At 37.1% G+C, this 14135-nt stretch overlaps 1 protein-coding gene across 1 annotated transcript in view; it reads right to left on the reverse strand.

Moving 5' to 3' along the window:
• LOC150105040 (spermatogenesis-associated serine-rich protein 2) overlaps positions 1-14135 on the reverse strand; it is a 248778-nt gene that overhangs the window by 46849 nt on the left and 187794 nt on the right. The window contains exon 11 of the mRNA XM_090396113.1: positions 12394-12474. Within this exon, the coding sequence (XP_090252239.1) occupies positions 12394-12474 (81 nt within the window). The remainder of the gene's footprint in view (positions 1-12393; positions 12475-14135) is intronic.

The raw sequence follows: 14135 nt of genomic DNA on the forward strand, positions 1-14135 counted from the left end.
ACCACCATACCAGATTTGCTTATTCTGTTATCTATTTACAGATTTAACCTGCTATCTTCACTAAAAACTGTGCCTAAATAGCTGAAAGAATGTATTAAAAACATTCAAAATGCAGCTGAAATTTTCTATGTGCCTGCCTATTTTCATAGTTTTGGTCTTTTATTGCTGATTTTCAAGCCATATTTGTTACAGCTGTTATTCAATTTAGTTACAGAATCCTGACATGTATCCTCAGGGGGTGTGTATGTACATGATACAATAGTACTACATGAAAAATTTACATCATTACTAACTTTCTATCTAGAGACTTGCACTAGATGTGCGAGTACCATATCTGTATAAAGCAAAGAGCTAAGTTTGACCTCTCCAATTCTAATATCAGGCCTAATGCCAATTCCTTTCATAATGATACATATAGATGATAATTAAGAGTAAAGATAGTGCATCCTTCTCTTACCCTTGATTTTACATTAAACCATCTTCCTGTATTTTATTCAATTCTAACTGCGACCTGACAACTTAATGTTAACTTAATGTATAATGTTAACTTTCTATCAACCATATATTAATACTATTAAGAAAGCCCTCCAGGGAGTGAGGTACTCATTGAGGTGGCCATATACTACACGCACCGGCTATCATATTTGTTCTTGAAATTATTCACACTGCTTTCACACACAATACCCAATGGCAATCCATTCCAATTACAAACCACTTTATATGAGAGAAAACTCTAGACTCCCCCCCCCCTTCTTATCATCATCATAAAATTCCTGACATGTACCCTCACAAGGAGTGTACAGGATACGATAGTACTACATGAAAAATTTACATCATTACTAACTTTCTATCAACAATTTTCCTCCAAATTAATATTACCTGTCAAGACTACAACATTATCAGATCTTATATATCTATCTTCTAAGGCAATTTTTACTGTATCATTCTTATCAATCCACCTATATCTTGATCTTTTTCCTGCCAACCTGGCAGAGAACACTTATTTTGCTAATCTTTCTTCTCCCATTCTGTTTATGTGATATGATACCACCTGAGATTAGCTCTGCTAACACATTCCTGGATGCTAACAATGTCAAGTTCTTTCCTAATATCATCAATGGCAATATCATATTTTTGATATGATATTGCCATTGATGCCACCTGTTCACACCCTTAACTTTCTCAGGACTCTCATATCTTTGGTCATGTCTTTTATTTCTAATCCAGCTCTCAGATCCATAAGTTAAAAATGGATTGCACCTGCCCCCCTTTCTTAGTGGCATTTATTCTCAGCTTCTAAGGATGCCCTCTTGTCATTTCCCCCACCTTCTATAATATAAAAAATTCAATCAACTGGAATCCAGTATGACCCTTTCAGAAGTTTGTAAGTCTCTTGATATCAGCCCTCTTTCTCCTGTTTGCTAGTGTTTGCAGTCTAAAAATTCTTAATCTGTTTTCATAATCAGTATTCCGGGGTGGAAGGGGTGGTGAAGCGCAATACATAGCCTCTCCCACTCAAATGTCAACCTCACCTTCCCGTGGTCCATCCTGTTCTAAAAGTACAAACGAGGCACTGGCGACTGAGTATGGGCGGTATAACCTTAACACCCTAACAGGAGTAAATGCTGTTAGATCTGCCTGACCAGAGGCGTTAGGTAGCAGCCCTACCACTGGACTTACCCAGCGACAGGTTAGTAACCTGCCCTGGGGAAATTCAAAATACTTTCAAGTTTCATGCAAAGAAAATCCAGACGGACTGTCAGGGAAAAGACCACAACCCAGGAAACGGTAAACGAAATTGGAAAAAGGAACACATAATGAAGATTGCAACATGGAATGTGAGAAGCATTGCACACAAAGAAGAAGAACTTGATAAACAACTAAACCAAGCTAACATAAAGATATGTATAGTAACAGAAACAAAGAAAAAACAAAAAGGTACAAAAGAAACAAACAACTATATACAAATCTACAGTGGGGTAAAAAAAGAAGAAAGAGCAAAAGCAAGTATAATGATTATGGTACATAAATCCCTAAAGAACAATATTGTATATTACAACTATTTGAATGAAAGACTAATAGAAATTAGACTCAAGACATTAAGAGGCCACATAACAATAATTGGTGCATATGCACCAGAAGAGGGAAAAGAAGAAGACAGTAATATATTTTATAAAGAATTACAGAATGCCATAGATAAAACAAACAAAACTGACTATTTACTGCTAGCAGGAGATTTAAATGCCAGAATAGGAAACAAAAATACAAAACAAACATAGGTAAATTTGGCGAAGATACATGTAATCAAAATGGTCGCAGATTGCGCGATTTTGTCATTTATAATAATATGAGAATAATGAATTCAATGTTTAAACACAAGGAAATACATAAATATACTTGGTCAGCTAGAGGATACAAATCAGTAATTGACTACATTATCACAAATTTTAAATTAGCGGAGTTAATTTTAGACGTAAGAGCATATCGAGGCTTTGAATTAAACTCTGATCATTATATGGTATCAGCAAAAATTCGTTTTAAACCAAAGTGGCTAAAAACACATAGAATTGAAAATTCTTACCAGCCAAGCTACAAAATTTCTTCATTACAGGATCCTCAAGTTAGACTACAATATCAAAAATGCACAAACTTAAAAACAGAAACCACACATGAATCAAGGGACATAGAAGATGAATGGGAAAATTTGAAACAAATTCTCACAAAAGCAGCAACAGAAACCTTAGGAATAAAGCACAAATGGATTAGAAAAAGAGGAATACGAGATTGGAACAAAGAAATAGAAAATATAATAAAAACCAAAAAGGACAGTTACCAGAAATGGCTAAATTCCAAAACAATAGAAGCAGAAATAGAGTATAAAAGAAATAGTGCAATTGCAAAACGAGAAGTAAGGAAAAAACATAGAGAAAGATGGAACAATTTCGTAACAGAACTAGAAAAGGATTTATTTAAGCCACAACCCAAAACCTATAAAGTAATAAAATACATGAATAAAGAAATAAAAGAAAAGATAAAAATAAAACAATAGATTTAGAAAAATGGGTGACCTATTTCCAAAATCTCTGGACAGATGAGAACAATGAATTAAAATTTTATAAGACAAAGAATGACCTAATAGAAAATATCACAATGTTAGAACTGAAAAATATAATAAAGATGAAAAATAGGAAAACGCCAGGAGAAGACAATATAAATATAGAACTATACAAAAATGCAGGTGAAAAATTTAATGAAAGACTTTTGAAATTTTTAATATGGTTTGGATGTCCGGAAAAACCCCTAACTCTTGGAAAAAAGCACTGGTCATCCCAATCTATAAAAAAGGAAATAAAGACAATTGCAATAATTATAGGGAAATTAGCCTGCTGAATACAGGATATAAAATATATGTAGGAATATTAAAAGAGAAACTAAGCAGCATTGTAGAAAACAAATTACTAGAAGAACAAAATGGCTTCCGAAAAGGCCGATCCTGCATAGATCCAATTTTTACTTTAAAATTATTAATAGAAAAGAGAAGAGAATTTCAAAAAGAAACACGTGGCGTTTATTGATTATGAAAAAGCTTTTGACAAAATTAGTCGACAAAAATTGTTTAAAATATTAACCAATTTAAACATACCAAACCAACTTTTACAATCTATTCAAGAAATATATACAGGAAATAAAATAGCAGTTAAATTAGAACACACCTCAGAATGGAAAGATATATCAAGAGGAGTACGACAAGGATGTACCCTCTCACCTCTGCTTTTCAATATATATATATATATAAATGAAATATTAACAATCTAGAAACAGTATAACCCATTTGGTATACAAATGACCCCTCAAATGAAGATAGATACACTACTATTTGCAGATGATCAAATAGTATTAGCTACATCAGAAGATGACTTACAAAGATCATTAAAATCATTAAATGATATCTCAAAGCAATATAATATGACAATATCCAAAGAAAAAACAAAAATAATGGCATTCAAAGGAGAAAACCCAATAAGAAGTAAAATAGTGATAGATAATAAAATACTAGAACAAGTAAACACTTTCAGATACTTGGGATGTGATCTATCATACGAAGAAGAAAAAGACAGACACTAAAATATCAAACTTTGTCAAAGTAAATGGCATAATAAACAGTATATTTAAGTCATCCCTGGTACAAAAACACTAGAATCAGACTATATAATGTCTTGTCAAAACCAACTCTACTATACAGAAGCGAAACATGGACTATGAAAAGGAAAGATGAAAAACGAATTCAAACAGCAGAAATGAAGTTCCTCAGAAAAACAGCTGGATATACCAAGTGGGACCACAAAACAAATGAAGAAATCTTACAATCCCTAAAAATCAAACCAATTAATTACTACATAAGACAGTATAAACAAAAATGGCTAGAACATTTAAATTGAATGGACAACAGCAGACTACCAAAAATATTATACAGATACAAAATAAGTGGAAAAAGAAGAATCGGAAGACCAAGAAAGAGATGGCATGAGACCGGAACAGGCCACATGGCCTATATTCCATGTTAGGAAGAAGAAGAAGTATTCCACAATCCTGATATCATTTTTAACCCTCCTCTTTGTACTCTCTCCTTCATGTCATAATCAGTCAGTAAGGTATTTCAAGGTCTTGTAAAGAGGAAAAATCTATGTGCACATATTTCTTATATTGCATGTCAAAGTTCATTTTAGCATTGCAATTACCTTTTGAGTTGTATTTGCTACATGGCTCCTGAACTTCAACTTCCTATCTATTAACACTTCAAGATCCCTAGCCTGATCAGTTTCTTGATTAGTGGTACTGCTTACCATTGCAAGAATAGTCTTGAGAGGGATAGATGCTGGGGGTCATGGTGTGGGAAGGCATCTTGCTTAATAGATGCATAGAGTTGCATCTATTAAGCAAGGTTGGTTGTTATTATTAATGCTGGAAAAAGGGACTGACTGGTGAACAATATTGCAAAGAAGTTCTTCAACATCATGCTCAACTGTTCTGTGGTGCTGTAGGTGAAAAATTCATTTGTATTGGTGACAATGCCACACCACATTGTACACGAGCAGTGAAGATACTTCTGGAGACTGAGGATATTAATCGAATTGAATGAAAAGCATGCGCACACACCACAGATCTCAACCCCGTAGAACATGCTTGGAATGCAATAGGGAGATGCATTGCTAATAGAAATTCTCTTTCAGAAAACCAACTAGATCTTATCCTTACTCTGAAGGAACAGCTGGTCAGTTTGCATCCACCTGAATCACTTGGTGCTTTAGGCTTTATTGGCTTTTTTGTCAACTGACCATATCCCAAGTATCTACACACACTTGGTATGTCAGTGATAAAATTGTTGGTTATTAAGCATGGTATGACATTACGAGAGCTGCATAACAATTTGGGTTGTGTGTGTGTGTGTGTGTGTGTGTGTGTGTGTGTATATATACAGGGTGTTCGGGATAAATTTGACAGTTTCGTAAGGAAAAAGAAAATCTTCTTTGTATCTATTAAATTTAATGAATTGACAAAAAAACATTACAGGCAGAGTTAATTACAATACTATCAACAAGATTTACTCAAAATAACCACCATTAGCATCGATCACAGCTTCAATTCTGCTTCGGAACCTCGAACAAGCTGATGCTACAGTCTCCCTGGGAAGGGCCGCAAAAACTGTTTTAATTTTATCCATTAACTGGGCTTTTGTATTACTGGAAGTGCGATTGGTGTCTTTTTCAACTGCGCCCCATACAAAATAATCCATGGGGTTAAGGTCTGGGGAGTTTGGAGGCCAAACATTTGGACTGGTGAAGTCGTAGAAATTTTCAGATAACCATTTTTGATTTTTCCCAGAGGTGTGGCAAGGGGCCGAATCCTGCTGCCATACATACGGCCTACCATTGGCTACCCTTGTTATCCAGGGCTTGACTAAGACAAAGTAGACAAAGCTAGCAACTCCACGAACAAAGCCCGAATTCCAATGCCAGGGTTCTTCAACACCTGTTCCTGCAGATTTGCGAGGAATTCTGCTGTACGAACGCAATCAGATCGTCTGCTAGGGATCTTTCTTCTTGCTACATCCTCGTAGTCACCATTGCAAGTCTCTAGTTCATGCCTGATTGTTTTTACTGTATTCAGGGAGCATTGGGCAGCAGTCGTAATATCCTTATTTTGATGGCAGGCACGAATCATCATGATACAAGTTATTCTCTTCCATGATTCAGGTGGGTTCCAGCTATCCATCCTTTCTGACATCTTGTATATGAATGAAGAAGGGTCCAAACTTTTAAATGAAGAGAAGTGTGTGTTAATACATGTAACTTACGGAAAAATATAATTAATTATAAATATGTCAAATTTATCCCGAACACCCTGTGTATATATATATATATATATTCCATACTGAAATACCTCTCTGCATAGTTTTCTGTAAGCCCTATACAATTCTTTAAATACGTCCTTAGGAAATTTTAACATTTGCCAAAAACATGTGGCAATTTAATTTGTATGAAATTTATAGTATATTTTTTGCATAATATAATTTATTAGTATGCTGTCAATAAATTTATGTCCAAATTTGGCTAGTCATAAACATTTTTTCACATACAGGTAAAAATGTAGTTTGTTCTTAGTTTTTGGACACTAGTATAGAATGAACATGTTCAGACCAACCAAACAAGTCAAGGTTTTTTTTTTAAAAATCATGTCTACTGTTTTTCAATAAAATCTCTGAAAATTTTGATGTACATCTTTCCAATATGCATGGCTAATAGTGATAGTTATAAATCTATGACTATTTAGCATCCATGACTGGGCATACATAACATTTCCAGTTTTTAAACTAGATGCCTCATAGATGCTTGCTTGGATGACTGGTAGTTCTTGTTAAACTATTCATTTGGTCAACTACAGAGGTAAGTTACTGATTTCGTTGTGTGTAGCCCACACACACACATACTCCAAATCCCAAGTACTGGTATCCTGTAGTAGACAAAGCTAGCAATGCTCTCATCTTTTACTGATCTTCTAGTCAAGGTGCAAAATTTCTATAACATTGCTTTCATCAATTTTTAGCACAATATCTTTGTTGTTACATGCATCTTTTAACACTGTTCCCTCATCTTTAGTGGTGTTACTTATAGGTGGTTTTGGATGAAGCTGAACTGCCTTAGTGTGTACACACACATACACATATGGAATCCACTGTATCTCTGGGTAATCTATCCAAACCTTTCTCCACATTGAGAATATTTTAGGAACTAATGCAAAGTTAAAACATTCCTATAAACTGTTGAATTTTTTCCTCAAATGATTAATTTCGTTACTCCCAGCTGCTTGTATAGGCTTTATTCGCTTTTTGTCAACTGACCATGTCATTGATAAAATTGTTGGTTATTCATATATAGGTAGGACCATATCTTCCTGTAAGAAGAGAAAGGCAAGACAATTTTACCTAACTGAAATAGTTCCTCTCTTGTTTCTCAAATGCATATGCATTTCCTTTTGCTTCAGTAAATCCTATAAGTTCACTTCATGCAGAAAGAATTTTTCAATCTCAGAAGTTTTTTAGTCATATCCTTAGTAACTCATTCTGTTTAGACTAAATATGTGCTTACATTGCCAGTAGAAAGCCCATTTAAATATACCTGAAAAAAATGTCTACACAGTGTTGCCTCTTATTCTCAATATATAGACAACTATAACATCTTGCATCTTAGATCAGTACTTACCTTTCTTCAGAAAATCTCAATTGCTGTCCTGTTCATAAATCAGCCCCATCTGCAATAGCCAGGTTAAACTTGAGTGGACAGCTATCAAAGAATGTCCACCTGATTTTATGATAATCCAACCCCATTAGCAACTGGAAACAATATATTTCTAGTTGCTCAAGAATACCATTGATACTCACATACTATAGAAAACCATGTTTTGGAAATCAAATATTGTCCTTTGAAGACACTTTGTCTTCTAACAAGCAAGTTGGTGTCACATGAGACGAAAATCATTTATCACTTGATAGAGTTAAAGAAGCGAGCCCCACAGGTGGAGAGGATGTTGCGAGTGGGAACACTGAATGTTGGAAGCATGACTGGAAGGGGAAGAGAGGTGGCAGACATGATGAGGAAGAGGAAGTTGGACATTTTATGTGTGCAGGAGACAAGGTGGAAAGGGGGAAAGGCAAAGGAACTGGGAGATGGATATAAATTGTTCTACTCTGGAGCGAATAACGAGGGAAGAAATGGTGTAGGAATTGTGGTGTGTGGCAGAATGAAGGGTGAAGTACTGGACATGGGTAGAAGGAACGACAGGATCATGCGAATGAAATTGGGTCTTGGAGAAGAGCGGGTGGTCGTATTATGTGTATATGCCCCGCAAGTTGGCTGTACAGCAGAGGAAAAAGATGAGTTCTGGAACGTGTTAGATGAAGAAATGAGGGAATTGGAAGAAAATGAGATGGTGATTGTCGGAGGAGACTTGAATGGGCACATAGGAAGACAGAATAGAGACTGTGAAAGGGTGCATGGTGGCCACGGAGTGGGAATGATGAACCAGGAAGGAGAGAGGGTTGTGGACTTTGCAGTAGCATTTGATCTGGCAATTGTGAACTCATTTTTCTTCAAGAGGAAAGAACATTTGATAACATTTAGAAGTGTAACAACAGCTCACAAATTGACTACATTTTGACTAGAAGAAAACATCTTAAGGTTGTGACAAATTGTAAGGTAATTCCAACAGATCAAGTAGCACAACAACACCGACTGCTGTGCGCAGACTTTAAAATAAGATCGAAGATAAGAACTTCTGGTTGCCATGGGATGAAGACAATTAAGTGGTTTCGCTTAAAAGAAGAGAGTGTGAGGAATTGTTTTAGGGAGTGAGTGTTAGAGAGGATTTCGGATGGACTGGAAAGTGTACAAGATTGGTGGAAACATAATTCAAAAGTAATCCTGAGCTGTGCAATCGAGGTGCTTGGTGAGACATCTGGAAAGATTAGAGAGCAGAAGGAGGGTTGGTGGTGGAATAATGATGTACAAGTGGCAGTGACAGCTAAGAGGAAGGCAAAGCAGAAGTGGGATGAGTCAAGAGTGGAAGAGGACAGAGAGGTGTACAAACAGAGAAAGCAAGAAGCCAAGAGAGTTGTGGCACAGGCGAAGGCCATGGCATATCAAGATCTGTATGATCAATTAGAAACAAAGGAAGGACAGAGAAAAATTTACCAACTAGCGAAGTGTAGAAATAAAGCAGCTAAGGACATCTTACATGTGAGGCAGATCAAAGATGCTGAAGGAAGAGTATTATGGAGGGATGTGGACATAAGAAACAGATGGAAAATATACTTTGAGGGACTTCTGAATGAGGAAAATGCAAGGACTCACAGAGGAGATGGGCAGCCTTCTGAGGGGATGGTGCAGAACATCAGTAGAATGGAAGTGACGGAGGCCATGAAGAGGATGAGGAATGGAAAAGCGGTGGGCCCCGACAGAATTCCAGTGGAGGCATGGAAGGCACTGGGGGAAGAGGGAATTGACCTGCTGTGGGACCTGTTCATGAAATTTTGCCAACAGGAAAATATACCCGAGGAATGGAGGGAGAGTACTCTTGTTCCCATCTACAAGGGTAAAGGGGATGCACAAGAATGTAAAAATTACAGAGGAATAAAGTTGATGTCCCACACAATGAAGATCCTAGAAAGGGTTCTTGATGGTAGATTGAGGGAGGAGGTGGAGATTGCAAAGAAACAATTTGGCTTCATGCCTGGTAGATCAACAACAGATGCTATCTTTGGGTTACGACAGATGATGGAAAAATATCGAGAGAAACAAAGGGAGCTACATCTGGTATTTATTGATCTGGAGAAAGCATACGATAGAGTGCCAAGGCAAGAAGTCTGGAGGTGTCTGAGGGAGAAGAAGGTACCGGAGAAATATGTCAGGTTGGTGCAGGAAATGTACAGAAATGTGAAGACGTGTTCGGACCTGTTTGGGACAGACAGAAAGTTTTCAAGTAACAGTTGGCTTGCATCAAGGGTCAGCATTAAGTCCGTTTCTGTTTAATATTGTGATGGAGGTGGTAACAGAGGAGGTGAGAGAAGATGCACCTTGAACAATGTTGTATGCAGATGACATCTTGCTGTGTGTAGATTCAAGAGAAGAAGCGGAAACTAAACTGGAAGGATGGAGAAAAGTACTGGAAGAGAGAGGTATGAGACTGAGCAGAAGTAAGACAGAGTATATGTGTTGCGCAGTGGGCGGTGGCCAGGAGACAGACCTGGAGCTGGAAGGAAATGTCATCAGGAAGGTGAGAGACTTTAGATACTTAGGTTCGACAGTGGAAGAAGATGGAGGAGGTGAGAAGGAAGTGGGATGCAGGATACAAGCAGGTTGGAGGAACTGGAGGGAGATGGCTGGAGTGTTATGCGATAAGAGGGTGCCGATCAATCTGAAAGGCAAAATTTATAGGACAGTAGTGAGGCCAGCTATGACGTATGCTATAGAAACTGTGGCCCTGAGGAAAAATAACATTAGCAGGATGGAAGTAGCAGAGATGAGAATGCTTAGGTGGATGTGCGGTGTGACCAGAAAGGATCATCTGAGAAATGACTATGTCAGGGGAACAGTGAAAGTTACGAACTTAGGAGCGAAAATACAGGAGGCAAGGTTGAGATGGTTTGGTCATGTGATGAGGAGGGAGGACGAATATGTGGGAAGAAGGGTCATGCAGATGGATGTGCAAGGAAGGCGGAAGCGTGGGCGGCCAAAGAAGAGATAGAGGGAGCTGGTAGAAGAGGACTTGAAGATGAAGAACTTGGATGTGGTGACAGCCCAAGACAGGAAGGTGTGGAGGAGACTCATAACAAACAGTGACCCCACTTAAGTGGGAGAAGCTGCAGAAGAAGAAGATAGAGTTTACGGGAGTTGTTTGAAAATTTTGGTAAAAGAATAAGTTAAACACATTTTTTTTGAAAAAAATCACATTTATTTCTCAACATAGTCTCCATCGAGGTCTACACGTTTGGTTCCGCAAGTTTCCAATTTTTTCATTCCAACTAAAAAGTAGGATATGTCAAATTGTGCAATATAGTTATTGACAGCCTTGATGAAGAAAATTTTTTCCCACCGAGTCAAATTTTTAAGTTTGGGAACAAGAAAAAGTCACATGGGGCCAAGTCTGGAGAATATGGTGGATGTGGAACCAATTCGAACCTCAATTCATGCAATTTTGTCATTACAATGGCCAATGTGTGGGACGGTGCATTGTCTTGATGAAAGAGCACTTTTTTTGTGCACCAATCTTGGCTTTTTACTTCAGTTCTTTTTTTAAATGGTCTAACAATGACGCATAATAGACTCCTGTTATTGTCTTTCCTTTTTCCAAATAGTCTATCATGATAATTCCTTGGGAATACCAAAAAACAGTAGATTCACCTTCCCAGCTGACAAAACAGTCTTTGCTTTTTTCGGTGCTCTTTCACTGGGCATTGTCCACTGTTTTGACTGCTGCTTGGACTCTGGTGTGCAGTGGTGGATCCAAGTTTCGTCTACAGTCGTGAATTGACGTAAAAAAACCAACAAATTACGATTAAACATCGTAAACACTGTGTTGAAATGTCTTTTCACATGTTTTTGCTCGACAATCAACAATCGCAGCACCCATTACGCACAGCTTTTTCATGTGCAATTTTTTGGTGAAAGATATTACACATCCGTTCAGTTAAGATGCCTACAATCTCATGCAATTTCACTCGGCAGTCTTCTGTAATGATACCATGGATTTTGTCAATCATTTAATTTGTAGTGACCTCAGTTGGGCGTCCAGAGCATGCTTCATCTTCGATGGATTTACGACCACATTTAAATTGATTTATCCAAAAATAAATAGTCTTTAATGCTGGTGCAGAGTCCCCATGAACTGCATCTAACTCGGTTTGATCTGTGCGGCCATCCACTTCTTCAAATAAAAGTGTTTTATCATTGCATGAAACTCATTTTTCTCCATTTTTATGAAAAATGCAAACATGGGCATTTTAAACGTTTGTCAAATGAGAACTAGGGGTTGCACATGGCTACATTTTGCCAGGGGTCATGAAAAAGATGATACGTGCCAACACTGGTATGAATGAATGAATTGTGTTGCAGTCTATTGGAAATTTACCAAACTTTTCAAACAACCCTCGTACACATTCTTTTTTATATAAGCTATCATACTGAATACTTTCATAAGAAAATCTTGCTTATTATATTCTGGTCTTAAAGTCATTTGACCTTAAAATAACACCAAAGCCAAAATCTAGTGAAACAGCTGGAAGACTTTTCCCACATTAAGTCTACTTCACTTGGAATAAATATATCAGTTTTAAATTACCTCTGTGATTTTGTCTTTATTCCAGACAAAAAATGGTGTCTTTCCTAGTTCTTCATCATATTTCCTTTCTACTACATATTGCTGAAAAGAGACAATCAGAGTAAATGATGTTTAATATGATATATATTCCAGATATATTATATATATCTAAATACACATATATACACACAATATATACAGGGCGTTCGGGATAAATTTGACAGTTTCGTAAGGAAAAAGAAAATCTTCTTTGTATCTATTAAATTTAATGAATTGACAAAAAAACATTACAGGCAGAGTTAATTACAATACTATCAACAAGATTTACTCAAAATAACCACCATTAGCATCGATCACAGCTTCAATTCTGCTTCGGAACCTCGAACAAGCTGATGCTACAGTCTCCCTGGGAAGGGCCGCAAAAACTGTTTTAATTTTATCCATTAACTGGGCTTTTGTATTACTGGAAGTGCGATTGGTGTCTTTTTCAACTGCGCCCCATACAAAATAATCCATGGGGTTAAGGTCTGGGGAGTTTGGAGGCCAAACATTTGGACTGGTGAAGTCGTAGAAATTTTCAGACAACCATTTTTGACTTTTCCCAGAGGTGTGGCAAGGGGCCGAATCCTGCTGCCATACATACGGCCTACCATTGGCTACCCTTGTTATCCAGGGCTTGACTACAGTTAGCAACTCCACGAACAAAGCCCGAATTCCAATGCCAGGGTTCAACACCTGTTCCTGCAGATTTGCGAGGAATTCTGCTGTACGAACGCAATCAGATCGTCTGCTAGGGATCTTTCTTCTTGCTACATCCTCGTAGTCACCATTGCAAGTCTCTAGTTCATGCCTGATTGTTTTTACTGTATTCAGGGAGCATTGGGCAGCAGTCGTAATATCCTTATTTTGATGGCGGGCACGAATCATCATGATACAAGTTATTCTCTTCCATGATTCAGGTGGGTTCCAGCTATCCATCCTTTCTGACATCTTGTATATGAATGAAGAAGGGTCCAAACTTTTAAATGAAGAGAAGTATGTGTTAATACATGTAACGGAAAAATATAATTAATTATAAATATGTCAAATTTATCCCGAACACCCTGTATATATAATGGTTTAGTTAATTTGCAAGTTTAACAAAGATAAATGCACGTAAGTTTTTCATAGCAATAATTTCTACTTCTGTTTACCAAGTGGCATCGAGCAAAACAGTCAACTGGATGTGTCCACTGACAGCACTACATGTTATAATATCAGGAACGAAACATAGGTTCCCATCAGTACTCTATAGTAATGAGTTCACGTTCTCCTTCATAAAGGCCAAAAATTGTGCACTCCTCCATTATGGCAACAAGCAGATTGTTTGATGGTTTTTGATATATAGTGTATATACTGATGATCATGGCAAGTATGACTATCATTTATTTAAAAAAGGGGTGCATACAGATCCAAATGAAGACTGGACTTATTTGTGTGAATACTGCTACTATATCTTACTCACAGGTAGAACAATAGAAAAAAGTATTTAAAGAATGATGGACATCTTCTCAGAAAACTTTATGCAGCAGGAAATTCTCTATGCTTGCTATGCTTGTTGTGCAAGCTCATTGATTGAGAAAGAAGTAATATTTATTTGTTAATAAATGCATGCATTTATAAGCATTCCATTTAGGCTTTTATTTTTGTAGACAGAAGATGTTTTAAGCTTGCACGGCAATAATGGAGTTTTGCGTTGTGTATTGAAGGCAGACACTAGTCAA

The sequence above is a fragment of the Typopeltis vanoorti genome, chromosome 7 (assembly GCF_054136105.1).
Source record: "Typopeltis vanoorti isolate ZY-2024b chromosome 7, IOZ_Tvanoo_1.0, whole genome shotgun sequence".
In the NCBI taxonomy this organism is placed as follows: domain Eukaryota; kingdom Metazoa; phylum Arthropoda; class Arachnida; order Uropygi; family Thelyphonidae; genus Typopeltis; species Typopeltis vanoorti.